This window comes from Corvus kubaryi, unplaced genomic scaffold (assembly GCF_017639235.1).
Source record: "Corvus kubaryi isolate FWS band 111438036 unplaced genomic scaffold, C.kubaryi_AGA036_p1.0 68, whole genome shotgun sequence".
Classification (NCBI taxonomy): Eukaryota; Metazoa; Chordata; class Aves; order Passeriformes; family Corvidae; genus Corvus; species Corvus kubaryi.
This window is the reverse complement of record NW_024582056.1, coordinates 8,288,316-8,314,885: the sequence shown is the minus strand read 5'-3', so window position 1 is coordinate 8,314,885 and position 26,570 is coordinate 8,288,316. Positions and strand designations below refer to the sequence as shown.

The window sequence follows — 26,570 nt, the reverse complement described above, 5'->3', positions numbered from 1 at the left end:
TGCCTGGGATGTTATAGTTATTTTACAAAAGGTGAAAGGCAAATCTGTTTGGCTGCTCCATCAAGGCAGGGTACACGTCAGAAAATCTGATCACTAGATCATCTAGCCAGAACGGACAGATGTAGCCCCATAAGAATCAAACATTCTCCTTAGTCTTTATAGATGAGACAATGCAGTGAAAACTATCATCAGTATACTTTGAATGATGCAGGTATCCAGCTCAGTACAATTTGTTCCATAAAATATGAGGGATACGCACCAGCTCTCTGTGAAGAGCACATGAAAACAAATATGAACTTCCCATGTTAGCAGAATAAGCATTGAAGTTAAAGATCTTTCTAAGTACAACAGCAGTTTTCATTACTGCCTGGAAGCAGGACCTACTATACACAAGTTAATGGTGCCAAATTTGGATCTGATGTACCTGAAACACAATCTGTAACGAAAAAACAGTTGAGGTACAACAGCTCAGGTTCCTTGATTCCCAACTTGCACTCAACACCGGATTAATCATCAATAATATATATTCAGCACTAAGTCTCAATACAGCATATTTTATGTACTCTAATATTGCAGTTATTTCTCCTGGCTTACTATACCAAATTGACACAAACATTCCCACTTACAGTATCAGACAATCAAATCTGGTGACTCTTTAGACTACATTTCACACTGCGTGTCAAATGCAAGTGTGAAAGAGGAAGTAAGAGTCCAGAAAACTTAATATATTCAGACTGGAGAAAAGGCAGCTGGTACCTCTGGTCCCATATCTGGCCTAAGGCTAGCTTTGAGAAGATTCATGTGAAGATTCATGTTTATCAGTGCCAGAGTTTCCCACGTTGTACAAAATCTGGGCCTGGGTTCGAAAAACAACAGGCAGGTGTATTGATAGGTGTGACACCACCCTCAAAACTGCAATCTGGAGATTCTGATCCTTCTTTTTCAGCTTTGCAAGGCTGAGGCCAATTCTTCTATAAGATGCTCTTTGACAAGGCAACAAAAAAACTGGAGGTAAAAAATATGCCAAAAGGATAGTAGAAACTTGCAGAGATTTCAAGGCTTTAAAGTAGACCCTGCAAAAGCCATCTGATAATATAAAGGTAGTCAGAAGTTCTATTTACAAAATCCAAGAGGGCAAAATGAGTTAAATGAGACTTAGAATTTAAGGTAAACCATGTTCTCTGCAGAATATTCAGGCTACAAAGTGTTCTGCCTGTAAGGCCTCAAACAACTTGTTCAACGAGGCACACAAAATGGGCTTATGGTTATTCATGTAGTCAGAGTTAGACACATGGGAGAGATACTGACCAGATATTCTCAAGAGATCAAAACAACAAAACTGGCAACTTTAGAAAATCAGAGAACTTTGGTAAAAGGTTTATTACAACATTCAATTAACGTAAAACACTTCTCAAAGCATTACCTTGGCCCATTCTACTTCGCAAACTCTAAGCCCACTCGATTTCAAGTTACTCAAAAAATTCCAAGAAGCAGGAATTAGAAGAAGAAAGATAAAGAGAGAAGGACAGAAGAGATATAGAAAAGCACACACACAGATAGCAACTCCTGGGTTCCAGGAGTGTTCAGATAGAAATTCCAAGAGGAAGTGGGGTCAAGACATCTGACAGCTTCATGTTTGGCCCTAAATACCCCTTGGCCTTCCTAGGCCATACCCCCAGGTGGGAGTTCCGGTCATTTGGCCACTCAAGAGCCAGGTTAGGGGCTCCTGAGGTGGGTGTGGATCAGTGCCTCTGATGTGCCAGAGATTGACAGCCCCTGTGGGGCTGGGATACATCTCTAGGGGTGGGGTGTGGGACAATGCACTGCCTCACCAGGGCATGGCCTGACCTGCCCCTTCCCCTACACACATGCTTCCCAAAATGGTCAATAGGAAATGAAATTACTTTGTACTGGTTCTGACTGGGTTAATTTTCTCTGACTGCATTTAATTTTCTTCATAGCAGCTTGTATAGTGTCATCAGATTTGTTATCAAAACAAAGCTGATAACACACTAATGTTTCAGCTGAACAGTGCTCGCACAGCATCAAGGCCTTTTCTTGTTCTCACTCTGTCCACACAGTGAATAGACTGGGGGCTGGCAGTGGGGATGAAGGGTGCAAAAGAGGCTGTGAGGGGACAAAACCAGGCAGATGTCATGAAATAACAAAAGGATGTTACAAAATAAGCAAAGGGATATTCCATGCCATACAGCATCATCCTCACCAATAAAAAGGGAAAGTCAGGGGTTGAAGGGGTTAGCCATCCTCTGCTCTGGAATTGGTTGGACATTGTTTGACCCATGGGAGCTGGTGAGAGATTGCCTCTGCAGCATTTTCTTTTCTTTCTTTCTATTTCTTTCTCCCTTTTTCTTTCTTCCTCCACTTCTCTTTCACTAACTAAACAACTTATCTTGACCCACAAGTTTTCTTGCTTTTGCTTTTCCTTTCCTCTTCGCTGTCTCACTGAGGGTGCATGGGGTGAAGTGAAGGATCATTTGTGTGGTGCTTAGCTGCCTATCAGGGTTAACCTGCGACAGGCTCAAAGCCCACTTGTGCACTGAGTATGCTATTATCTGTTCTGACTGGATGCTTTTCACATGTACATTTACAAAGTGTACCCATGGATTGTCACTCAAAATAAAATTCTTATTGTCCAGAGCAGAGGAAACCTTTGTGTCTGCTTTCACCTTAAACCAACCAGCGGACAAAGGTCCTCTCCCCACACATGGTGATCTTGCACCCGAGTAAGAAGAGTATGGCAGAGACAGAGGGGCAGCTAAGACTACCACTGGGTATTTGTTATACGTTTCCATAAGAAATATTTTTCTTTCTAACTTCTTAGTTATAATGAAGGTCTTTCAGTTGTTCCTAAATTCAACTGCAGGTACTACAGGCCCTGTTTTTTTAACAGGAACACTTTCTTTTAAAGTACCTTTTCTTATTCTATCCTTCACTTGAGCGTCATCAGAAGTCTGTAGTTAAAGCATACCTGACTACTGCTACAAACCAGGGATTCCACAGTTTTTAAATTTTTTCTTTAAGGAATATCTTAATCAAAATCAGCTGGTTTACCTGATGAAGCCATTCCCTGTGGTAGATCACCTCAAATTTCATAAGAACTTTTGCTACTTTGTTGTAGTTGTGGATTATGCGCTTGCCATCTGGTGTTTGCAGAACTGTCGGGTGTCTCTGGAAAGTCTCCATGGGCTCCTTGATCCTATGGAATAGGTGGCGTGCCCACAAGATCTTACCAGCTACTGGAGGCAGATTACGAGCCAGTGGAGGGTCCTTCTTGTGCCTAGTGTAGATCTTAGAGACGGTTTCTATGTCATGTCCATAGTTTTGAAATACTTTCTGATACTTTTCATCAATGCCAAGGTTCGGGATTTGCAATCTGCTTAGAAAAATAATAATCATGAAAAAATTCCTTCAACACTTCTGAAATCCCTCTGTTGCATTGCTGGAAAATCCAGTCATTCCAGATTCCCTTGCATGCTTTAGAAAATAACTACTTTAGCAGTAGAGTTTTCAGCTTGAACAAATGCTGTCACAACCTGATTCCAAGCAACCAAGATTTAGACCAGATGATAAATGTTTCCAAGTAAGCCTACACATTTTCTGTTTTGTCACTGTTTTCAAACACTGGGCTGAAATTATGTGCAGCAAACTGTAACCGATTCACCACTAGCTGTCTATTCTCTTAAACAGATTATAATACGACTACTGACAATAAAGAATGAGGCTGTTTTGGAACAATGTTAATTTATAAAGACAAATTTCACTGTTTCTTAATAAAAGAATTTTACTCTCTTCGAACTGCATTATCGTAAAAAATTAATGTCATTGTTCAAGCACAAAGCTAAGGCAAATATGCTAACAGACAAAGTATTCCTGTACTTATGCTGATTTCAAAAGATGAAGTTCGAAGTCCACTTATTTTGTGCATTTCCTGATACAAAAAAATATGGCTTTCATTCATTCAAGCTACTGAGAAGACAACCCTTAACAGGGCTGAACAGTTGAGTGTGAAGAGGTTGAGTTGGTTTTGCTCGTATTTAAGAAAATGCCTCCTGCTCTCCTCCCCCCTCACTGCCCACTGCCCTTTTCACCAGCCTCAATGTCTTGTTTCCATTGCCTGGCAGAGTTTTAGCAATCTAAATAGGACATACTACCTTTCAAATTTCTGCAACATACTCAGTGCCCTTTCAGTGCTCATAATACTTTCAAAGGTGATGTCCATGAAACTCCTTAATTGATCCTGAAGAAGAGTAAATAATTCTACATCAGAGAAGTCTATAAGGAACACAACTCAAATATGCCAGGTATTATTTGACAGTATTTATCATGCAATATATTAGAAGATAATTTATGTGAAACTTATCTCAATAAGTATTATTTTTCCCTTTCTTCCTTCCCGCAATAATTAAACAAAACACAGCCAACTTTCAAGGCGTTTTCTTTCCAAGAGCCCCCTGTAGCTGTGCAACCAACAAAACCTTCTGTACCCTCCAATATTTCACCATGCTGAGAGGCCTCAAAGAATGCTTGCTTACGTCTTTGGCAGCCAAAGCAAGACAAGCATTTATTATAATTTTTTTTCCTCTGCAGATACCCTTTCCTTTCACCAGCTTTTGATTTCAGAACTATGGGAAAGCTAATTATCTGACTTATTTGTACTACTCTCCCATTCACTCAATGAACTCACTCATTTTTGTGTTTTTCTTGCTAGAATACAGTAATGAAAAATCCTTTTGTTGGAGGCCCTCAATGGCCTATTCCATGAAACGGGTCTGAAAGATAGTAAATGAATGCTTTAAAGTGGAAATATGTTGGAATAATTTTTCAATTTCAGGAACAAATTTTGAGATTTGCATAATTTTTTTGCTGGCAACTCAGAGAGGATAATAAGGATTCATCAGTAAATTAAATTCTTGTTTGTATCATAAAACCTACATGAAGATCATTTATGCCTCTGCAAAACTCTTCATAGTCTTGGTCAAAATCAGTTCTCCGTTGTTCCAAGAAATCATAATCCTTATTCTTCATGTTGTCAACAATGCTCTAAACAGTTTCACAGAAAACGAAAACTATTACCAAAAAATGTCTTATCAAAAAGACCTATCACACCAAATATTTAGCACAACAGGCTGTTCACATTCACATTTTACCTTTGCTATCAGTTCCCAGTACTTGCTGAGCAATATAAGTAAACCACTTAAATGAAATATTTGCAGGAATTAAGTTGGTGTAACGTCCATTCGAATTTCATTTATATTATTTATTTCTGTTTGAAGTCAATTAGAACTGAGAGAAAATTCAGACTCTTGCTTTTCATCAAGGACATTTGTTACTCATTAGACATTCTGTCATGCAGATGTTCATTTCTATTCAAAACTTAAAGTTCAACATAGAAAAATATTTTCACATTATTATTCCCGTGTCCTTTAAACAACTGATTCCATGTGTAAACAGACTATTCAAAAGGCACAGTAAAATGCAGCACATCACCAGCCCACAACTTAGTATTCCTGGCTTCTCTTACACATCTGCTGTCCACACACATGAAAGTATATCTTAATCAGCATCTCCCTTGAGCTGTACACACAGATAAAGGATTTCTAATGATAAACTACTGTTCAACATCCCAGTAGTTTGCCACAGTGTAACTGTGAAACTCAGCATATTTTCAGTTCAGCTGACTTCCATCATTTTATCATAAGTCAACTGAAATTCAGTTTCGTTGCATTGCTGTAAATAAAAATTCCATCTTTTCCTCTAACAACAAGCAAATCCAAGATAGGGACTAAGTGTTAAAGCATAAAGAACAGCAAAATAGTAAATTCCTATTGCAAAAAATTTTCAAGACATATAATCAGTCACATAACTAACTATAGTTATAGTCCATATCAAATACTTCAGTACCTCAGTTTTGTCACTGTTAGAAAGAAGTGAGATCACTTTTCTACCCTTTATACAAAGGGTATCCAGAAACTTCCATGTAGCATTTTTTACCTAAGCATTCCTTATCCCAAATGCAATTGACTTTACAGTAGCTGGGTCTCACACAAAATTCTGTTTAAGGATTTAGGTGCTGCAATGGATAATGAGGTGTATCTGTATAGAGTTTGCATCATAGCCTGAACTAATTGTCACAGGCAGATTTCCCAACACAAATGCCCCGAACACAAATGTCCCTGTGTGCCAGCCTACCAAAATAGTACTGTCATTGCATGATCTGAAAATTCTCAGCAACCTGGTGGCACAGCTTTGGAGACCAGCTCTTGGAAGCAAAATTTAGAGCAGTCCACACCTGTCCTGCCTACATGGAAGAGTCTCAGACCAAGCTATCCTTCCAGCTGTACTAACTGGCTAACTCTCAGAAGACTATCGAATAGAACAAAGCAGAAAACTGGCTACTGTGAAGGATGTATTCAAGGAATCAAAACCCCGGACTGCAGAGGGAGTAAATCGAACCAGGAAGGACCATGGAATGCTCACATTTTACACTATAATTATTTCACTAAAGCAAACTTAGTGACTCCTGACCATAACAAAAAGGCAAAGTGAGGAGTAAAGCAAACCAAAATACCGTATTTGCCTGTACAGCCACTATATCATATGTGATCTCAAAAAGCTGTCTACAAAGTCAACACATTGAATACTTCTGATTTATTTTAATATTTACAAGTGTCGTAGTTATGATACTGCACTAATAAAGTTACACAAAAAGTAAGCTAATTCAGGCTCAGTAAAAGGAGGGAAGACTCCACTTGGTAGAAAAGAAAGCTATCTGAGAAAGAACGAAGGAAAAGAACGTGGTTTAACATATTTATATTCTTAGAACTCTATCTTGTTGTTCAAGCCACACTTCTCTTTAAAAAATCAGGGAAGAAAACTGCGTAGTAATACTAACAAGCAAAGGGACACTCCTAGCTAGCCCAACATTTGTAGAGACAGAAACGTAGCGCTTCTCACTTTTCCTTCTGATCATAGCACAAAACCATGCTCCTATTACTCCTGTTACAGAGCCCCCGCACTTTGTTGCTATTTTCAACCACCTTTGATTTTAGCATACTTCTTTCACATGTCCACTTACACCTTTTCTTTCATCTTGTCTGCTCATTTCCCTAGTAATTACATAATTAGATTGCTATCATCCAGTAATTTTAGCACAATTAAAGAGTTAATTTTTCTCTCAATAAACACTTCTCTGATTGTCACAGTTTTCTTTTTAAGGTTCAAGTTAGACTGACACAATATACAAAATCTAATGGTACCTGATATTTTGTGATCATTCCTTCCAATCCCTCTATCTTAGATTCCTGTAGAATTGAGTAGGTTTTCATAGTATTGAAAACATCTATTATCTTTACCAGACGACGATGAAACGCTTCAAATTTTCCAAATATATACATCTCACTAAAATCAAATTGTCTTTCAGCTGGATTTTGTTTCAAATTCTCTTTTATCTTGTGGAAGCAATTTTGATACTCCTTAAAACAAAGCATTTAAAAGAATGTCAAGCATATAACAGGAAGCACTGTCTTTAGCTAGAACAAAATTTACAGACAGGTATTATCCTAACCTGATAACAAGTAGAAGTTTCATTAATAAACAATCATGAACACTATAAAAGAGTAACAGAATTTGCCTCTGAAAACTAATCCAGCACACCATTACATAAAGGCTTACATACTTTATCAAATGACTGAACTGCACATATATGTATTTGTACATATACTTAGCTAGCGGGAAATTCTATTCCCTCCATTTCATAGCAGGGCTTGATGTGTTTACTGAATAACCAAGATGACAACCCAGATTTCAGTTTCCAGAGACTGAAAATGTTTACATGCTGAGCAGATTTACTGAGTAATCACAGTTCAAAAATCACTTTCAAGAACAAAACCCTTTCTGAAGTTTTAATGCTGCTCCATAGCAGCTTCCACTTTTCATTCTGCATTCATAACTGGGAACAAACCTTACTCCAAACATGCTAAATTCTTCCTAAAGTCAGAATACATAATCAACAGATTTGCTTTAAATGGTTTCTTTCAATAGTAGTTTTCCTTATAATAAAATGTTCATTCTCTTTATCACATTTATGTATGAATAACCCCACTTGGAGATATCAATACAAAGGGTCCAGATTTTCCTAACTCTGCTTGGCATTCAGATTTTCTGAAGTTGTTAGTGATTCAAATTGTGTTAATCTATTGAATTTCTGAATGCTTCTGGAACTAATAAGACTCAAATAAAAACCTAATCTTTCAACATATTTTCATGCAGCAACTGGACAATTTGTTGTATCTTTATAGAAAAATACAAATTTAGTACTCATTGCTGATGGTAAGATGTCACACAAATTTGCACTAATTTGTCCTAGAACTAAGCAAGATTTGTTGCTTCATGGGGTGTTAGGATAAAGCTCTAGTCTTCCATGCACATATTAGGAATGAAAAAAAAAATAATGGACAAAGCCTATATGAAGCTCCCCATATGTACAGAGAGGTTACAAAAGACACAGTCAGGCTCTTCTTTACAGTAACACATGGACAGAAGCCAAGAGGCAAAGGACAAAAATTGAAATGGATGAGGTTCTGACTGAATGTAAGGAGAGAATCTTTCATCCCAAGGACAGTTCAACAGTGAAAGAGGCTGCCCAAAACGGCTGTGCAATGTGTCCATCCATAAAGAACTTCAAGACAGGACTGGAAAAGGATTGGAAAACCAATTTTGATCTCTTAGCTGCCCCTGCTTTGGCTTTGAGCAGAAGGCTGAACAAGATACCTGCTGAGAAGCCTTCTAAGATAAATTATCTATAAGGCTATGCTTTAAGGGGGGGAAAAAAGGGGAAAAATAAAAATGAAATTAAAATCTTTTAATGGAAGTGTATTCACAAAAAAAGGGCTATCTTCCTAACAAGTCTAGGCAAACTGAACAACTGAATTTTTCTGAGTTCACAAAGTTGTCCTTTCTAAATATATAGCTTGGCCACACACCTTTGAAATATATCCAGTTCAGTAACTCTCCTTCTTTTAATTTTTATTGCATATCCCTCCACATCATGTGAGAAAAACTACCTAGAGAAACACAGGCATGAAAATCCAAGCAATTTTCTTATAAGCATAGTTAAGATTGACTAAGCAACAAAATTCTGTTTCCAGAAGATCAACAGACAACAGACTTGTTGTCTGTTGTTAGCTAATTCCTTGTTAGCTCTAATACAAGCATTCCAGTTCCAAAGGATATTTTTCTGTTGCTTCATTTCTCTTCACTATAATATTGCTTTCTCATATAAAATAAAGTTTTCCTGTTCCTGCCCTCCTAAATATCACCTTATAATCTGTTTTCCATACGTTCTCCCCACCTACCTGTTTAAGTCTAATAGCTGCTTGCAGCTTTTCCATAATTCTCTCCTGCGGTTGATTCCAGATGGTGGCTGTGCCATTGCTTGCAATGTAAGATTTACATGCTGTGATCATCTGATTGGTCACCTAAAAGCAGTTTTAACTTTGTGAATAAAACAGCATTTCAAGACGAAGCAGGTCTTGCCATTCCCTCAGTCTCATCCCACTCCTCTGACTCCACTAGCTTAAAGCCTGAAAAATAGCAATACCAAATACCAGCCACATCGACAGCCTGTCCTCCTTGCAACAGCCAGCCTCCAGAACATGACATAACAAAAATGTTGTTGATTAACTATGCTCATCCTAAACCCACACATCTTGTACCAGCCTTGAAATAGCATCTTACGACCAAAGTCATAAGACTTTGTCTCTTCTGAAGGCAAAGATAAACTCTAGAGCCCACAAGAGTACATATATTAAAAAATAGGTTGTCCTTCCAGCTCCATTTCCTTCTTTATACAAACATGGAGGTTTAAGGGCAATATGAATTTAAGGTACAAAAAACCCCATTCATAACAGGCAAAACTCGTAAAGAAAAGTTACTCTATTGACATCAGGGGTGAGATTTAAGTCTGAAAATATTCCTACAACTCCAAATAACAGGCAGTAAAATAAGTCCTAAATTTGAAGTAGTTTATCACTCTTTCCAACTCTCTATACATTCAAAAAGCAGAATTAAAGTGACCGAAGTGCTGCCTCTCCGATTGCTTGGTTCCTTTGTGTTTTCTCTTGTACTCAAGAACAACACAGAAAACAATCTGGGAAGATTTCCTTTCCCACTGAGTACCAACCTTCACAAAGAGTGAGGAGATTTTTTCAGAAGTGTTGTAATACTGAGAGATACTCTGAATCATTTTAATTGCATTTATGAGTCCTGGAATAGCATCCAGCATGGATACCTAGAAATAAACACACAGTCTGAACTCTGCTCTGTACCTCTGTTACCACACATTAGCACAACACCTAAGTAGTGAATGCAGGAGAATTATGAACATGGTCTTCAGAATGGTTTTGTCCCTGTCTACCTGGGCCTCTCCTGCAGAGCTGCCTGTCCTACATCATTCCCCAAGCTCTACAATTTAATTTTGGGGAAAAAATTTCACTAGAGTCTTGGCTGGAAGAATTCAGATCAGCAAGTGACATTTGGTAGAAGCAAAGGCCTCTTCAAAAGAACTATTTTTTTCACAAATAGTATGTTTATATGCTCAGTTGCTAAACCTGATGTAAGCTTGCATGTAAAGAGAACCCCTTCACCACTTGGAGAGAGGAGGAAGAGGAAGTGAGATTGGAGGGGTGAAACTGAGCCTGGTGGTGCAGAGATGTGGTCTTAATTTCTAATTTTGTTTGTCACTACCCAAATGTATTTTCACTATCAATAAAGACATTTTTCCCCAAGTTAAGTCTGTTTTGCCCATGATTAAAATAAGTGGTGTTCCTGTCTTGAAAAGATACATCAGCTTTTTCATACTATATTCTCATCTCATCCTGTTGAGGACGGGGGTTGAGAGAATGCTTGATGCATAGCCAAGGTCACACCATCACACCATTTTAATTCTCTGCACCCCCGTGGTCTTCAGTAAGTTTTGTGTACAAGAGAAATGCCTTTTACTAAATACTTTTAAGAAAAGTATAATTTCAAAAGCATAGTAGTCCTTCAATCCAGATCAGGCAAAGATTTTGCAGACAGCTCTTCGTCACATCCAAATTTCCAAAGCAATAACAGTTTTACTCTGTTGACAAACTCATTCTCAAAACTGTACAGGTAAATATCAATAAGGGAAAGGCTGTACACTCCATGCCTCTATGGCTTTCATCCCAAGTGCTACACCATTGCAAAACTAGACATCCAAAGCGGAGACCACTTTCTTGTTGATGAAAACCCTTATTGGAAGCACAAAGCAGGCCAGTTCAACAGACTCTGCACAGTGCCAGTAGCAAGCATAGTCACTTTTACTTTGTTTTTATGGGTATCATGCCAACCTTTCAATAGAGGAACTCAAATAGCAGACTGGAAACACTGAAAGAACACACTGTTCTAATATCACCCAGTAAACGCAAACAAACATGGTTGCCCAGAGCACTGTTTGGAAGCAATTTGGTTTTAGGAAAAATTTCAGGGGAGAGAGAGGAAGCTAGGATGGGTCAAAGTTTTGAGTTTTTGTGGCTACTAGTCATATTTCTTTGACTAGCAAGACACATACAGTCAGTTGCAAAACCAGTTTTAATAAAAGCAATGATTTGCCACCTATTTTAGCAGATAATGGGAGAAGGAGATTCTTTCATCCAATCCTGTACTTTGGGGTGGCTGGTTTTGTTTATTACTTGTTATGCTTGCATCATCCTATGCATTCTCATACTACGGTATGAGCAGGTGATTTATAATTATGTCTTAATATTTACATAATCCTATTTATCCTTTCCCAACCCAAGAAGCTGAAAATTGCCCTATAAATGTTAGTCTAACCATGACCTGGCCACCAACAAAAAGACAAAAGATCAAATTTTGTCTTTAGCATAACACTATGTTTACTTCTTTTTTCTTCCTTTTTTCCTTTTTTTTTTATTATAAGGAATTTACTTTCTCCCATAGCATAGAATCCAGTTTCTTCATCATATCAAAAGCTTTACAGATACCATGGTATGAAAACAACAAGTACTTTATTCTGTAGCCAGATTCCCATTAAGCCACTTTTACCACAACTGCACAAAATCTCAAACTGGAGTTGCATATGTAAATTTTTCTCTATTTCATTTCCAAACCAATCCTAGAGAATATATTCATGTTGCTTGTCTCAAGACATTTATGTTAAGAATATGAAAGTTTTGCTTACGGGATCATTATTGTATAATAGATCATAATGTTTTTCCAGAGAATATAGATACTTCACATTATCTTTAGCTTCATTTGCTGCGTCTGTGATGCGAATATCCAATGCTCTCCACTTCTAAGAGCAGAAGGTTGAAAAAACAAATAAAACCATGCATTTCAGAAAAAAATATTTTGAAATCATTCTGGTTGGTCATTAGCTTCTAAACACATTTGAAAGCACAGATCTGTTACTTCGGAATTGTATGTGTTCACCCAAGATGAGGTCCTTGTGTTGTTTCAGTAACTTGACTGTGAACGTACAGTTAGTTTAGACCACTCAGCTCAACAGCCAGTGGTAGTGTCCAGTCAAGCTGCTCTAAAATATATGAATGATGGATATATAACTATGTATTTTGTCCACATCTCATTTAGATGAGACAAGATTTTTTGTTTAATTTAATTATTTTTCTGTTGGTGATGGGACTTTAAAATTGTTATGCCAATGTAAGAAGTTATGATCCCACAAACAATTTTGACAGGTGCTGTAACAACATAAAGAGGAGGCCTAAAACATGGGGGGATTGGGGTTTTTTGTCATTAAAAATCCAGTTCATTAATTCAATATTCTGATTTAATAATCAGCTTTTCAAATATTTTTAAGTATTTATTTCTCTTGAGCCGTGTGGATGCAGTACATTGTTAGCCTTTAGACTGAGGGGATTCCCAGTCTTTTTCAATAAATTGAACTAGATTAAAACTTTATCTACTCAAGCTAAGGAATAGAGAAGGAAAAAGAAAACAAAAGCCAAAAGTTTTTCAATGTTTTCCCCACCAGCACTGTTACATACATTATCAAAATGAGCTTGGATATAAAGAGCATTTCTATTCTTTGTATCCGTCATAATTTAAAATAAAAACCTTCAGCAGTTTGGATTTGGCAGCAGTGAGTACTCCCAGCACTGCCTTCACATCTGGGCTCTTCAGCTGCTCCATAAGAGAGTAGAATTTTGACAATTTATTTTTCCAGTAGTCAAGCTCTGCTCGTGGTCCAAGGTCATCTGCTTCTTTTCTCAACTGGTCGTTTTCTGCAAGAACCTTTCATCATACAGTAATATTAGTGAGTGGTGTTAATATCTGCAGAGATAGCATGGATTAATTCTACGTTTAACACCTGGTATTAACCTCTCCTGATAAATTACCTAACTTAGCCTCCACCTCATGTGATTGCTTGGTCCTTTTATTTCAAAGTTAAAGAAGTTAAACTGTTCCTTCTGTTCCGTGAGCACTGTTACAGACAGTTACATTTTCTGCAAATAACCTGCAAAGCATCTTTCAAAGTACAAATGTGTACTGAGAATAGTGTTCACTCACTGTGCTCTTTTTGTTTTCATTAAATCCACTGGGAACCACTAACTGTTTTGTACTTTAACAAGAGATGGTTATCAAAGACAGGGGACTAATCTTCTCAAACTGTGTATCCTATATTTACTAGTAGATAGAAAAAACTCTCAATAATATTCGCATTGAGAAGCAAAAGCACAAAAAACATACCAACAGTACTTTAAAATAAAGAGATTGAACTCATCTAAATTTATAGAAAGGTAGATATAACACCAACAGGATTAAACCCATCTCCCAAGGTCCAGATGTCATATTTCTTATTTGTCCCATGGATCACCTGTTCAATTTGTTTGGTCCATTCTTTAATGCAGACTTCTATTTTTTCAAGAGCATCTATGCTGTTAGCAGCCATCAAGTAATCAGAAGGTCCTCTTAGAGTTTTTAGGTCATATGTTTCACATTTCTTCAGGCTGACCTAAAACACAAGTGAAAAAAAACCAAAGAAATGCTGAATGTTCATGGCAAATAATCTAGGAACTCTATAGACTAACTGTTTGCCCTACGTGGGGTATCTCACTTCCTATCCCCAGCTCAGACTAAATTAAACTGGTTTGAGCCAGAACTGAACTCCAGAATCTGGAGGATTCACCAGCCAGGCAGCTGTGCCCTTTCTTTCACAAAAGCTGAGTAGAAACAAATAGTTAAAGCAACAGTCTATCAGCATTAAAAATTCAGTATTTAAGAGTGACCAAAGCCATTGGAGTGTCAAGAAGTTGATAGGTCTAAAGAACTGCCCCAGAATAAACAAGAACAGAAGCACGTACAGAATTGTTAAAACCACAGAATAAAGTATAACAAGGTACTGATGACAGCAAACAGAAGTGATGGGTTATTCTCCAGTTTAACAAAAGCAATGCTTATGAGTAATCTACAACAGCAGTTAATTCAAAGGCTTCAGAGATAGAGACATTCTACAGCTGGCTCGCTTTCTATTTGCCATGTGAACATACTACCTTTTCCAACAGACTTTGCTGAGTTCCTGATAGGACACTAACAAATGCTTCAAGGGCACGAAGGAAGTCCTGCTTAATATTGGGAACTTGTTGAGGTGCAATCCAGCCATGGTCCATAGTCTGCAAGGCTGGAATGAAGATTTCTGATATCAACTGCTCAACACTTTTTAATAAGCCATCTCGACCTATATCCATCATACTAAAATTTACTTCCTGTAAAATAGACACAATACAAGGGGTCTTTAGCCAGTGAAAACTTAGTTATATACAATTTACATATACAAAAGTATATAATAAATATAAAGTATTTAATAATTTTTGTTTTACTAATGAATTTTCTAGATTTTATTGAAATTTAACACCTTAGTATTTAGGTATTGACTAATTTTGACATATTGTCATTATGGATTGTCTTAAATTTTCTTCCTTAGCATCATTTTTTCATATCAATGATATACTTCAAGTTGCTGCCACAAGATAATGTCTGTTTTTCCATTCCCCTCCCTTTTTTGTCCTGTTTAATTTAATCCATCTGTGTCCTTTTATTCATTCCTCCACGTCAAGAGCTGTCAAATTATATGCTGAGAGCAAATACCCCATGGTAAAAATGAATTTTACACAAGATTTTGTACAGAGATGAGCAGTCACTGACTTACCTGATAGATATTCTCAGTTGTGATGGGTTTAGAAAAATTAGATCTAATGAAGAAAACACACACACCAGTTAAAGCAACTCCTTTTCCCTCCGTCACAAATACTTTAAGTTTCTTCTTCTTGGTCAAATGAGAGTTCATTCCTGTTCCTGGAAGGCCAAAGTACTCTACAGATTCAAACAAAAGAGACAATTAAGACCCGTTGATTATTTTTCAAAGAAAAGTTTTCTGCACAAACAGTTCAATCACTATTTGTGCATCTCTGAGTATCTCATCTCCCAGTATCCTGGAGGCACCTCACAGAACTATCCACAGAAAATATGCAGCATTCAGTCTCTTCATGGCACAGTAAGAAATATTTCATCTAGTTTTGCCATTCTTGCATCAAAAGCCTTTCATTTCTATGCATTTACTTGTTTTTCTATTCCTTCTAAATAATGGTTCAGGCTTAAGGTCCTTTTATATGGCTCTATCATGCAGTTGTAGATACTGCCCTATTACTTGAAAAAGAAAAATTAAAGAAAAACCAGAAAATGTAGTGGACTATTTCTTTTTCCTTGCACATTTGCTTAGCACAACTATAACATGTTGCAGGAGAATTTAAGTTGCTTTACCTGTATCCATTATCTCCACATCCTGATAGTAGAACATCAGATGACGCAGACCTCCAGGGGCCAGGAATCTGTCAATGCGCTCTATCTGTTTGAAACCATGTTAAGATCATTGACACATTAAGATATTTAATCATTAAGATACATCACTGATTTGATTCGTATCATACCAAGAGAGGAAACATTTATTTATTTATTTTTATTTATTTATTTATAAGCATCAGGACAATTTCACAGTTCTCCATCAGTTCAAGGCTGCCATTAAACATCACTGAAGCATGTATTGGTAGTGCAGTCCACAAGTCTCTTGTATAGGCCATCCAGGCTGAGGAAGAAACTGAGTTGCTTTATGCTAGTATGCTGATCCATGTCTCAGTACTTGAAAGTCTGGCCTAACCCATTATTTTTCTAGATGTGAGTCACTCTTTCATGTAGTCTCTAACTGCATAGCTATCTGTAGCAGAAAAGGCTCCTTCAAGTTTATTTTCAGAAACATTAGCTGGTACCATTTGTGCTTCCCAGTGCAGAATAAAAGGCTAAAAGATCACCAGTAGCAGGAAGAAAGCCACAATTATCCCTCTTCCATCAATAACAAGGCTCAGTTACACCAAGATAACAAACTTCTATTCCAGAAAACCTTGGCTGAGCCCTCCAAGATGAGGTCAAAACAACTCTTACACTTTTTTCTTTCCAAGTACAGCCATTGCCAATATTTTCCTCATCTGACAGCTATTCTCAGGCTGTATAGTTTGCCAGGAAACCTATTTAGAGATAGAATGCACAAAGGCTGAAACAAATTCTGCTTTTTAATGTGCGTGGCACTGCTCTGCACAGTGCATTTGCTATCATCCAAAGTCACAGAAATGTTGGAAGGGACCTCTGGGAGGCCTTGAGGCCAGCCTTCTGTATCACCAACAACAGCTCAGATAATCTAGAGCTTTTCCTAGGCTGAGTCTCAAAAAGCCCAAGGACAGAAATTCCACAAGTGACTTGAAGTAACATATTCCCACACTTCATTACCCTTCTGATGAAGAAGGGTGGCCATTGGTGGCAATTCTGCAAGATGTGGCTTTGTCTTTGGAGTTTTCATCTGCAAACGCAGAGTAGTTCAGCTCTGTCACGTTTGCAACCACTCTTCATGCAACTGGAGGCTACTATTTGACTGCCACTCAACCTTCTCCCTCATCTCATACTTCTCGTGCCCTGTGTCCCTCTCTCTCTTACTGGTCTTCCACTGGTCTTTCTTCAGTTTCTCAACAATATTAGCACTGAAATGGGAATGCATAAATTGAAGGCACACAGATGGAAAGAGAATATGAGAGAAAACAAACCAAAAAAACCCAAACACAGCCATGTTTACTTTAGCGTCAGGAAGTAAAAGAAGATCTATTTCTGTCTACCTGGAAAAAAGTGATATTTTTAAAAAGTGATATTTTTCAATATCTCAATATAGAAATTAGCCCTCATGCTGTCAGTCAGATCACATAAGCCATTCTATTTTGTCAAGTAGTTTCTACCTATTTTAATTTGCTAAACTAGGTCTCAATGTAGTCTCACAAACACTGGTGGTAGCCTTACAGAAAAAACATTGTGGGACCTGCTGTGGATTCTTGAACCTCTATGTGCCGTATACTCAAGGACTGGAAGACTTCACACTGTGGTTTCACTATAAAATACAGTCACAGGTTTTACCATATTATCTATAACCACTGTAAAGGAGAAATTTTAATCACTTTAAAAATCAATATTGTTACAATAGGTCCTGGAATTAAGGACACTTTCATTCAACTTAATTAAAACATGCTGAAAAATATTTTTTCGAGGAGAAGACTTGAGTAATCTCAGACATGAAGTCTGACAACTATCTCACCAAGAATTGTAATGGTAATATTAGTTACAAAGTATACTATGAGCTTCACTCTCAAATTCATCAGATTACCTGGTTACCGTCAAGAATAGCATCTTCTACTTCTGTTTTGTCCAGATTCACACAAGAGGCAATGATATCCAGTAAGTAATCATGCCTGCCATCCAGATGAGCACGTTTAGCCTCCCTCTCTTCCTTGAGCTTTTGCTGTTATAAAACACAAAGTGGACAATGAAAAATTCACTATCTAATTTGAAAACAAAAACAAAGAAAGCTTTGAAATTTATTTTAAAAAGTAAAGGCTATTACATTCTTCCACACTTGTGATTTATGCTTTTATGGCACTCAAAAATTTTAGAAGTGGCCTTTGTTATAATTTTACAGTTTGCTTCTGGTGTTCTCTTTTCAGATTTATCACAACATTTCTATCATAAATAATGTTGTACAGAAGGCTAATTTGTTGAAAGGTTTTGTAGAAAAAAAATGTATTTTGCATGTACAGCTTCATTATTCTGCAAGTTATCTTCAACTCCCTAAGTCCTTTGTCTCAGCTTTTCAGTCTAGTCACGTATGACCATCAAGTCAAGTCAGGATTCTGACTGATCTTTGTTATTCATGGAAGATATTGTAAGCATTCTCTAATAAAGACAGATACTGCTGGAGGAAGCTAGGTTTTATACATTATCTCTTTAATATAATGAGAAGTAAAACAAACCACAAGCCTCAAGGTACACAAGTGTTTACAAATGTGCTTAACTATAGCTATTATACCATTCTTCAAGCAGTAAGCCTACTCTTCTAATTAAATTGAATTCCCATATGTAACACACCTCATTACATTATAGACAAAATAGCCTTCTGGAATAGTTACGGGTTTTATTGTGGTTGCAGATTACAAGATTCAATATCATTTCATTTTCAAAAGAAATTTAGAATAATGTTTCATTGGTGGTAAATTCAATCCTTATTTCCCCAGTGATTAGGAGAAAACTAGTAACTTTATAAAGTATGCATAAGTGATTTATCCACAAGCTTTTGCAGAGCCAAAAGGACCTGCATAATATACTTTATACCCTTATGTAAATATCTTTCCTACTTTCTAAAGGAATTTTCAAATATTTGGTAAACTTGTAACTACTACCATGCCTTCATAAACGCTGGATGCATTAGAAATATTTTTCCATATAAAAGACAAACATACAAATCCTATTCTTTACACAGATGTGTCTGAAGAATACAGTAGCAGATTAAGTAGTACACGTACTTTATGCTATTTTACCTCTCTCATACCCTAAACATGGTCTCCAGTTTCCTGATTGAAGTGTCATGACAGGATTGGCTTTTCCTAAATATTTTTAAACATGAGCAGAACTTTTCCTCCTAGTTAGACATGCAAAAAGCAACCATCTTGTCTGAATCAGCTTCATTCACACTAGTTGATAACACTAGAGTCCTCGAAACTACTGTTCCAGTAATTTGAACAGACTGATAGGGCATCTTTAACAAAAAAAAGAAAAAATACAACCAATACTCTACCAATTAGTTTCTATTTATTACAGCAAGAAGCCTTTTGTTTTACCTAAACTACAGAGAGACTACTTTTGTATTCTGCCAGTGTTTCCAACATAGAGCTCCAGATATTTTGCTATACAAGACTACATCTTACACTGGTTGTTAGTCACCAGCTCCACCTATGCAGATGCTCTTGACAAGTTCATAGCCTTCATTTCTTCTACAAGTTGCTGTTTGTGTAGACTGAAATCATGAGCACCTTCTTCTCAAACTGAGCAATCATGCCCTGACATTTGTTTCCAGTTTTTAAATTTTTTTAAGTGCTGTGTCTCAAACCCTATAACAAATATACAAGCTATTGTGCATAGCTGTTCATACAGCATTGGGGAATTATTTGATGTCTAAGTCCAGTAACGAGAGTGTTCATTAAGATATCAAAAAATTAACTTAAATTACTTAATGAACCATACCTAGAGAAACAGGAAACTATTAACTAAATGGTAAAGCTATAGTTTTATCAAGATTAGGACATTGACTTGTATTTATCGCGTCACACTGAAAGGCATTTGCATTGATATGTTGGATATCTCTATAACTAACGCAAGTTCCATACATTTTTTTCCTGATAGTTGCTGCAATCCTAGAACACTCAATGAAATTCAAGCTGTCATGCTTCTATATTTTGATGAGTTACCATTTCTACAAACTTCCTCCCCAAATGAAGTGTTGCTCAATCACAAACTCACACATTAGTTGTTGCAGTCATTAGAAAAGACTTCTACCTCACTTTTAGGATTAGGTTGTACACAGAAAAGTAGAAGAAACCTAACTTCAGTGCTTTTAATAGCAAGTCACTAACTTACATATTTAAAAACACTAAGAAGCTACACTGGAAACTGTCTTCCAGTCTAGGTTCTGAGCTTCCATTTACATGCTACTAGAAGAATAAATTTTTAAGATATTCTTTACTTGGAATTAGGAAACTCAGAGAGTTAATTACAAGAAAATGCTGAGCTTTCTACCTCTCATTCTTCCCTTTCCCCTTTAGCTACCCTCACATCTCACTTCAACCAGCATTGTGGTCACGGCCTAAGAGATTTTGTAATTTTATATCCTGCAGGATTCACTACAGAAGTACATAGGTCTAAATAGCATCTCTACAAAAAAATTACCCAAGAATAGACAGCTCTGTGTAATTCAAAATTAGAGCACTGAAAGGGTAAGGTTTGAATATGGAAGGATGTTGAAACACACATGCTATCATTTATGTAGGTAAGAGACAAATCGCTGTTCCATGCAGTAACACTGACATGCAAATCCTGAAAAGTAGCAGCAGCAACTCTGATCAAGGTCATACATCAAAGCCTCTTCCTAATGGCCCCATGATGTAGGAAGATTCAGAAGGAGCAGTATTTACAAGATATAAACTCTGTGTCACTTAAATACCTGGAATGATTGTCCAAGTTTTTTGTGGTACAGCTTCAGCTCAGTTTTTCATGTGAAGAGCAACACAGGTAAAACAGCCAAGTTTAGTTTTAGTTTCTTTTACCACTCTTGGTTACGATGGTAAGAAAGGTCGTATGACAGAGTCCCACAACAGATGAAGATCCAAAGCTAAACTACTTAACTGAAAAGTCCTTTTCTGATGGTTAGTCCAGTTATAACAAGCAGCTTGTTTTATGTTTACATAAAAGCTTAAAATTCCTAATACCTAAATACTAACAATTTGGCACAGGCAACTGATTTCAATAGACATCATCTCCTGAAGAAAAGGGAGAGATTCCTAAATCTATCTTCACATATACCTAAACCCATAAACATCTCACCATCAGTCTGAAGAAATAAATGGAGATTCGATTAAAATTTAAAAGAAGCTTCCTAGCTGGTACACAGTATATATATTTAAGCAGAAGGTACTAAAAGAGCACAAGTCAGAGATTCCAGGGATTCTTTTTTTGAAACAACAGGCTCAGAAGCCAGCTATTGACTATTGCCAGCTTCTCTGTTACAGACTGTAGCTGCTGGTGCAGACACCCTGAATAGAATTAACAAGAATGTTATTTAGTATGCAAGTCATATGTACACAAGATAAAACTTGTTCTGAACGCTCTTTATCCAGCAAACGACGCATTTTGTTGTCAGAATACTGTGCATCACTGAATTTGGACATGCTGAAATCAAAGTCTTATGGATGAGAAAGGCTTTACTGGAAAGTTCAATAGTGAAAGAGTCAAAAAGTGAGAATGGTTCTATTGTTAATTTACTGTCTTATCCAAAATTTATTTAACCAACATGGAATTCCTTTGTAACTCCTTTAACTTGCTAATAAGTTTTATATTACAAAATCCTTGCTGATGAATTTCCTTGCAAAAGTAAACTGCAAACTATTTTACACATTTTCAAGCACCCTGAGTTTTCAATTTTCAAGTTTCAATGTTTTGATTTCCTCTTTCCAAAAAAATACAAACCCTAAAGAATTAGGGCAGTCCCCTTAGCTAACTCTTAAATCTCGAATATCAGAGCTCAGCATGTGTGTTATCACACTGCATTAACTCACGAACAGTATGCTTAAATAACCAGCTTTTAAAATTAGTCTAAATATCTTAATGACTTCTGTATTCTATTGTTGTTTCTCAATGCTAAGTATTGCCTTCAAAATTCTATTCCCAACTTAGAAGTATGGGAAAAGTGAAGTTACATTTCTATTTTCCTTGGTGGCAGAGTCCACCTTTGTTTTGTTGCCAGATCTAACATCAAACTCTTCAATGTACTAATATAGCATTTGTGAAATTAGACCATTACCAGACCATTGCAACAATCTGGACAAGATACAAGTACCACTAGCCAAATGCATAAACACCTCCAATGCAAATTTGCCTTTCAAAACAAATTGTGCAACCAACATCATCCACTTATACCTATTTTAGAACACACATTTTTCTATGCCCTCCCCCCTCAATACACACCTTTATTCAAATTATATAATTATCAGCCAAAACCAAGTTCAAAATTCAGTTTTCCTTACCTTTATCACTCTGCCAATGCTCCGTTTCCAAAGTTGCTTTCTTCCAGCTCTAAACATTGTACTATTCAATATAAGCATCAAGTACTGTTTTCCAGGAACAAGCCCTAAACCATGGAGAAAGCTCCTACATTCATCATTTTGCACTCTTCCCCCCAACCTTTTGTTTGCACTTGTTTCATTCCTTTTCACTAGGAACGCCAACTCTCGAAAATAGAGTAAGGACCTAAAAAAACAGGCAACTATAAACCTTATTTCCGTATTTAAAATTCAGTTCTAGCATGCATACAAATTGCTTGAAAATTAAATTGCACTACCACAGAAACAAGAGGTCTCTAGCCACCAGAGTTTACTGCTTATAGATTAGGCCTTGAAAGTTACTGCTACCAACCACAGTGTTGTTAGGGTGATACTGTTTACATACAAACACGGCTGGATACAATTCCTCATACTCAGGGGCAACATAACTATTTGCAGAAGTCAATTTTATGACTACTTCTCTGATTTGTGTTTAGCCTTCTGAAGCAATCTTTGTGTCAACAGGCATCTTTGTTTCCTTGCCACAGGTGACTGCTTAAATATACAGCAACTACAGTCAAGCAACTTTCAAATATCTTTTACCTACAGACTTGTAAATTACTGAGTTTTCTATTCATATTTTTTATACAAGTACATTCAGTCACACTTATTTTTCAGTTCTACAATGGCTGCTTAATACAGCAATTTTTCTTCAGCAAGAAATATTAGGTTTTTTTCTTCCTAAAAGAGCCTTAATTTTTTCCACTTCAGTGACTGAATATAATCCAATGTCCTCTTGAAAATGCCAAGAAAAACAATCTAATTATCCAGTATTTGGAACAAGAAAACAGACATTTTTACAGCTATTTCTGGCTGAAAATATCCCTAAATATTTCTGCTTCTGCTCATATCAATGTGAATAATGTCTAAAAGCACTTAAGAAACTTAGCATTGATAAAAATCATGAGTAAAAACCATTTTCCCTCCATTATCTGCATTTTCCCCACCTACTATAGTCAAATCCAGTTGTGCATACATATTTGAAAGAGGAAGACTGAAAAATTGCATTTAGGGTAAAAGCAAACATCCACAGATTTCTCTGAACCTTTTACAGAGTTATGGTTTAAAATTGAACATGTTATTAATTATTACATATCGAGTTAATTCCTATGAATATATTCAAACCACTGAAGAATTAATTATTTACATTCTGTTGGAAGGAGTCCAGAGGAGAGCCACTAAGTTGATCACAGGGCTGGAGCAGCTCTCTTGTGAAGATGGGCTGAGAGGGTTGGAGCTGTTCTGCCTGGACAAGAGCAGGCGCAGGGGAGACCTTCCAGCACCTTTCAGTGCCTAAAGGGGGCCTGAAAGAAGGCTGGAGGGACTTTTCCCAAGGGCATGTAGCGATAGGGCAAGGGGGAATGGCCTTCGGCAGCAGGAGGGCAGCCTCTTCACTGGGAGGTTGGTGAGGCACTGGAACAGTTGCCCAGGAAAGCTATGGATGCCCTAACCCTGGAGGTGTTCAAGGCCAGCTGGATGGGGCTGTGAACAATCTGGTCTAGTGGAAGGTGTCCCTGCCCATGGCAGGGGGGTTGGAACCAGCTGATCTTTAAGGTTCCTTCCAACCAAAACCATTCTATGATTCTGTACTTCTTTGCATGATGTATGTGATTTCTAAAGTAAAAACTCAGCCCAGCATTGCCATGCAGTAATAAAAGTTCTTTTTTTAAAAAAATAAGGGGAAAAAAACCCTTATTTAAATCTCTTGAAAAACCACCTAAAAATCATGGATATTTTTCCTAAAAGGCTATAAAGTCATAGCAAATAACTTACAGAATCACAAAATTATGAGAATTGAAAGAAATCTCCAGAAATCATCTAGACCAGTCTTTTGCTCAGGGCAGGTCCAATTAGAGTGGGTTGCTCCGAGATGTTTGCAGTTTGAGTATCGCTAAGGATGAAGACTCCCCAGCCTGTGTTCCAATGTTGCTACACTTGTAGGTCAAGCAGTTTTCTTCAGTCTTGTTTCTCACTACGGAAGTCCTTCATGGGTTACCACAAAGATGATTCCCTGAAGAAGTCAAAAATCTGATCTTCTAAAATCTAAGGTTCTTTCAGGGTTTTAAGCTCCACTATCTCATGATCCCTGCAGTTAAATCTGCTCTCAACTTCCCCACCTTCAACTAGTTTTCTGGTTTGTAAATGGCAAGCCTAGCAGAGCATCTCTGTCATCTCATTTATCATTTGCAAAAAGAAACAGTCCTCAAACTCCAGAAACCTCAGTCATTTAAGTAACTTGGAATGTGACATTTTTAGACTAATTAGAGACTGGCAAAATTAAAATGACTGTCAATCATGACAAGGAATAATCTAATCCATGGAGGGAATCCATATATGTGGTAATATCAAATCACAAATCACAAATCACACCTTACACAGGAACTCTCCTTGCAGCTGTAACATATCCTCAGAACCTTTTAGGCAGACTGCATTTACCGTACTAGATAATACACTGATATTGGTTAGAGTCATTCAAAGATTGTTGATATTTAAGGAATTCAACTTCTGTGATCTTCCATCTCATTAAGTTACAAAAAGGAAAATGGAAAATGAAGTGGCTGAGACAGTGCTTAACTTCCATCATCAGGTCATTGCTATCCTCGGGTCAAAAGTCAGACTTCCAGCAGAGCCAGTTTAGCACAACATTAATGCAACCAACCCAGAAGGCTTAGAATCAAACTCTTGGTCAACAACTACATGCCAGACTCTTATAATCTGTATCTCTCCTTTGCCTTATAAGCCACAAAACCAAATAATGCTCAGCATTAAAAGTTATAGATGATTTTGTCTTAAACTGCTATAAAAATACTGCTTTAAGAGTTTGCTTTACATCCACAAGAGCATTAGATTGAATAGTGTATAATGGCTACATAAATGGATCAAATAATCCAGGTTGATTTTTTACAGATTTTTAACCAGAACAGTTCATACTGAGGCAGAGCTTAACAAGGACTCCTTGTTCTATCCCAATACCAGATTTGACTTACATAAACATTTTATAATTTGGAAAAAGAAAAAAATCTTTCTTGCAGATTTTAACCAACTTAAATAAAAACCCTGCTCTTTTATCCTTTATTTTATTGGGATCAATTGATCAAATTGATTCCAATCCGTGATTTGTGGAATAAATTTCTTCCCCAGATGCTTCAGGAGTGCAAGATTCATGGTGAAGTCAGATTATTTTTAAGAATTTAATTTATGCATTAATGAGGATATGTAATCTTGTATTATAACTCAGAATTCTAAGAATAATTTTAGTCTGTCATATGTCCCTGGCTAGCCTTGTCTCTGCTCAGCACCCAGCAAAGCCTTAAGTCAGATTTGGGGTAAGTTACCACTGTGCAGATCAGTAAAACTATGCAGCACACAATCAACTGTGTCAGAGAAACACTTTTTAAACTAAAATATTGAGTTGTCATATATTTTAGGAATTATGAAAGTTCATTTCACAATTTCAAAAGACTTTGTTCATTTCATAATACCAGAAGTAGTTAATGGGGTAACATCAGGCTGGAGACCAGTCACTATCCCCACTGCAGTCTAGAATTTCAGCGTGATGGGAAGAGGAGGGGCAGGCACTGATCTCTTCTCTGTGGTGACCAGGGACAGGATCCAAGGGAATGGCCTGAAGCTGAGTAAGAGAAAGACTAGTTTGGATATCAGGAAAAGGCTTGTCACCAGAGGGTGGCTGAACACTGGAACAGGCTCCCCAGGGCAGTGGTCACAGTACCAAGCCTGACAGAGTTCAAGAAGCATTTGGACAATGCTCTCAGGCACATGGTGTGACTCTTGGGGTGTCCTGTGCAGGGCCGGGAGTTGGACTCGATGATCCTGATGGGTCCTTTCCAATTCAGTATACTCTAAGATTCTGATTTTTTTTTTGTTAGTTGCACATTGCGCAGCTTTGGCAACGAGGGTTCTTTCACTATGGGCAATTAGGAGTAGTAGGTAGTGGTTAGCTACCATCTAGTGGTTAAAAGCTGAAAGTGTACATGACTTTCATGTTTTTTCACAAGACCACAAAATAGTCGATGCAAAATTTGGCAGTTGAAATTATCCTTTACAGAGATGATCACTTACAAATCACAGATGAAAATCTACACTGAATATAAGTGAAGGAACTTAAGGAAATGGATATTCTGCTCTACTGCATTCTCTTGATACAACTACAATGCAAATAACCAGAGCTAAAGGTAAACATTGCCTTGAACTGCTTTCAAAGTCAAATAACACCGAGGCTTTAATACCTTGAAA

The 26,570-nt window shown here is 37.1% G+C and overlaps 1 protein-coding gene across 2 annotated transcripts in view; it reads right to left on the bottom strand.

Moving 5' to 3' along the window:
• The window catches only part of DNAH5 (dynein axonemal heavy chain 5), a 114,277-nt gene extending 91,916 nt beyond the window's left edge, over positions 1–22,361 (bottom strand). The window contains exons 1-14 of one of the 2 annotated variants that reach the window (XM_042048834.1): positions 22,242–22,361; positions 17,777–17,911; positions 15,841–15,925; positions 15,230–15,393; positions 14,574–14,786; positions 13,898–14,035; positions 13,138–13,314; positions 12,242–12,355; positions 10,202–10,309; positions 9,375–9,497; positions 7,278–7,493; positions 4,954–5,061; positions 4,173–4,258; positions 3,073–3,394 (exon numbers count right to left, since the gene is read on the bottom strand). In XM_042048834.1, the coding sequence (XP_041904768.1) occupies positions 3,073–3,394; positions 4,173–4,258; positions 4,954–5,061; positions 7,278–7,493; positions 9,375–9,497; positions 10,202–10,309; positions 12,242–12,355; positions 13,138–13,314; positions 13,898–14,035; positions 14,574–14,786; positions 15,230–15,393; positions 15,841–15,925; positions 17,777–17,911; positions 22,242–22,319 (2,067 nt within the window). In that variant the 5' untranslated portion in view covers positions 22,320–22,361. Of the gene's footprint in view, positions 1–3,072; positions 3,395–4,172; positions 4,259–4,953; positions 5,062–7,277; positions 7,494–9,374; positions 9,498–10,201; positions 10,310–12,241; positions 12,356–13,137; positions 13,315–13,897; positions 14,036–14,573; positions 14,787–15,229; positions 15,394–15,840; positions 15,926–17,776; positions 17,912–22,241 lie in introns of those variants that run through there. The other variant, XM_042048833.1, reaches the window with a different exon arrangement.
• Positions 22,362–26,570: the final 4,209 nt, after the last annotated feature.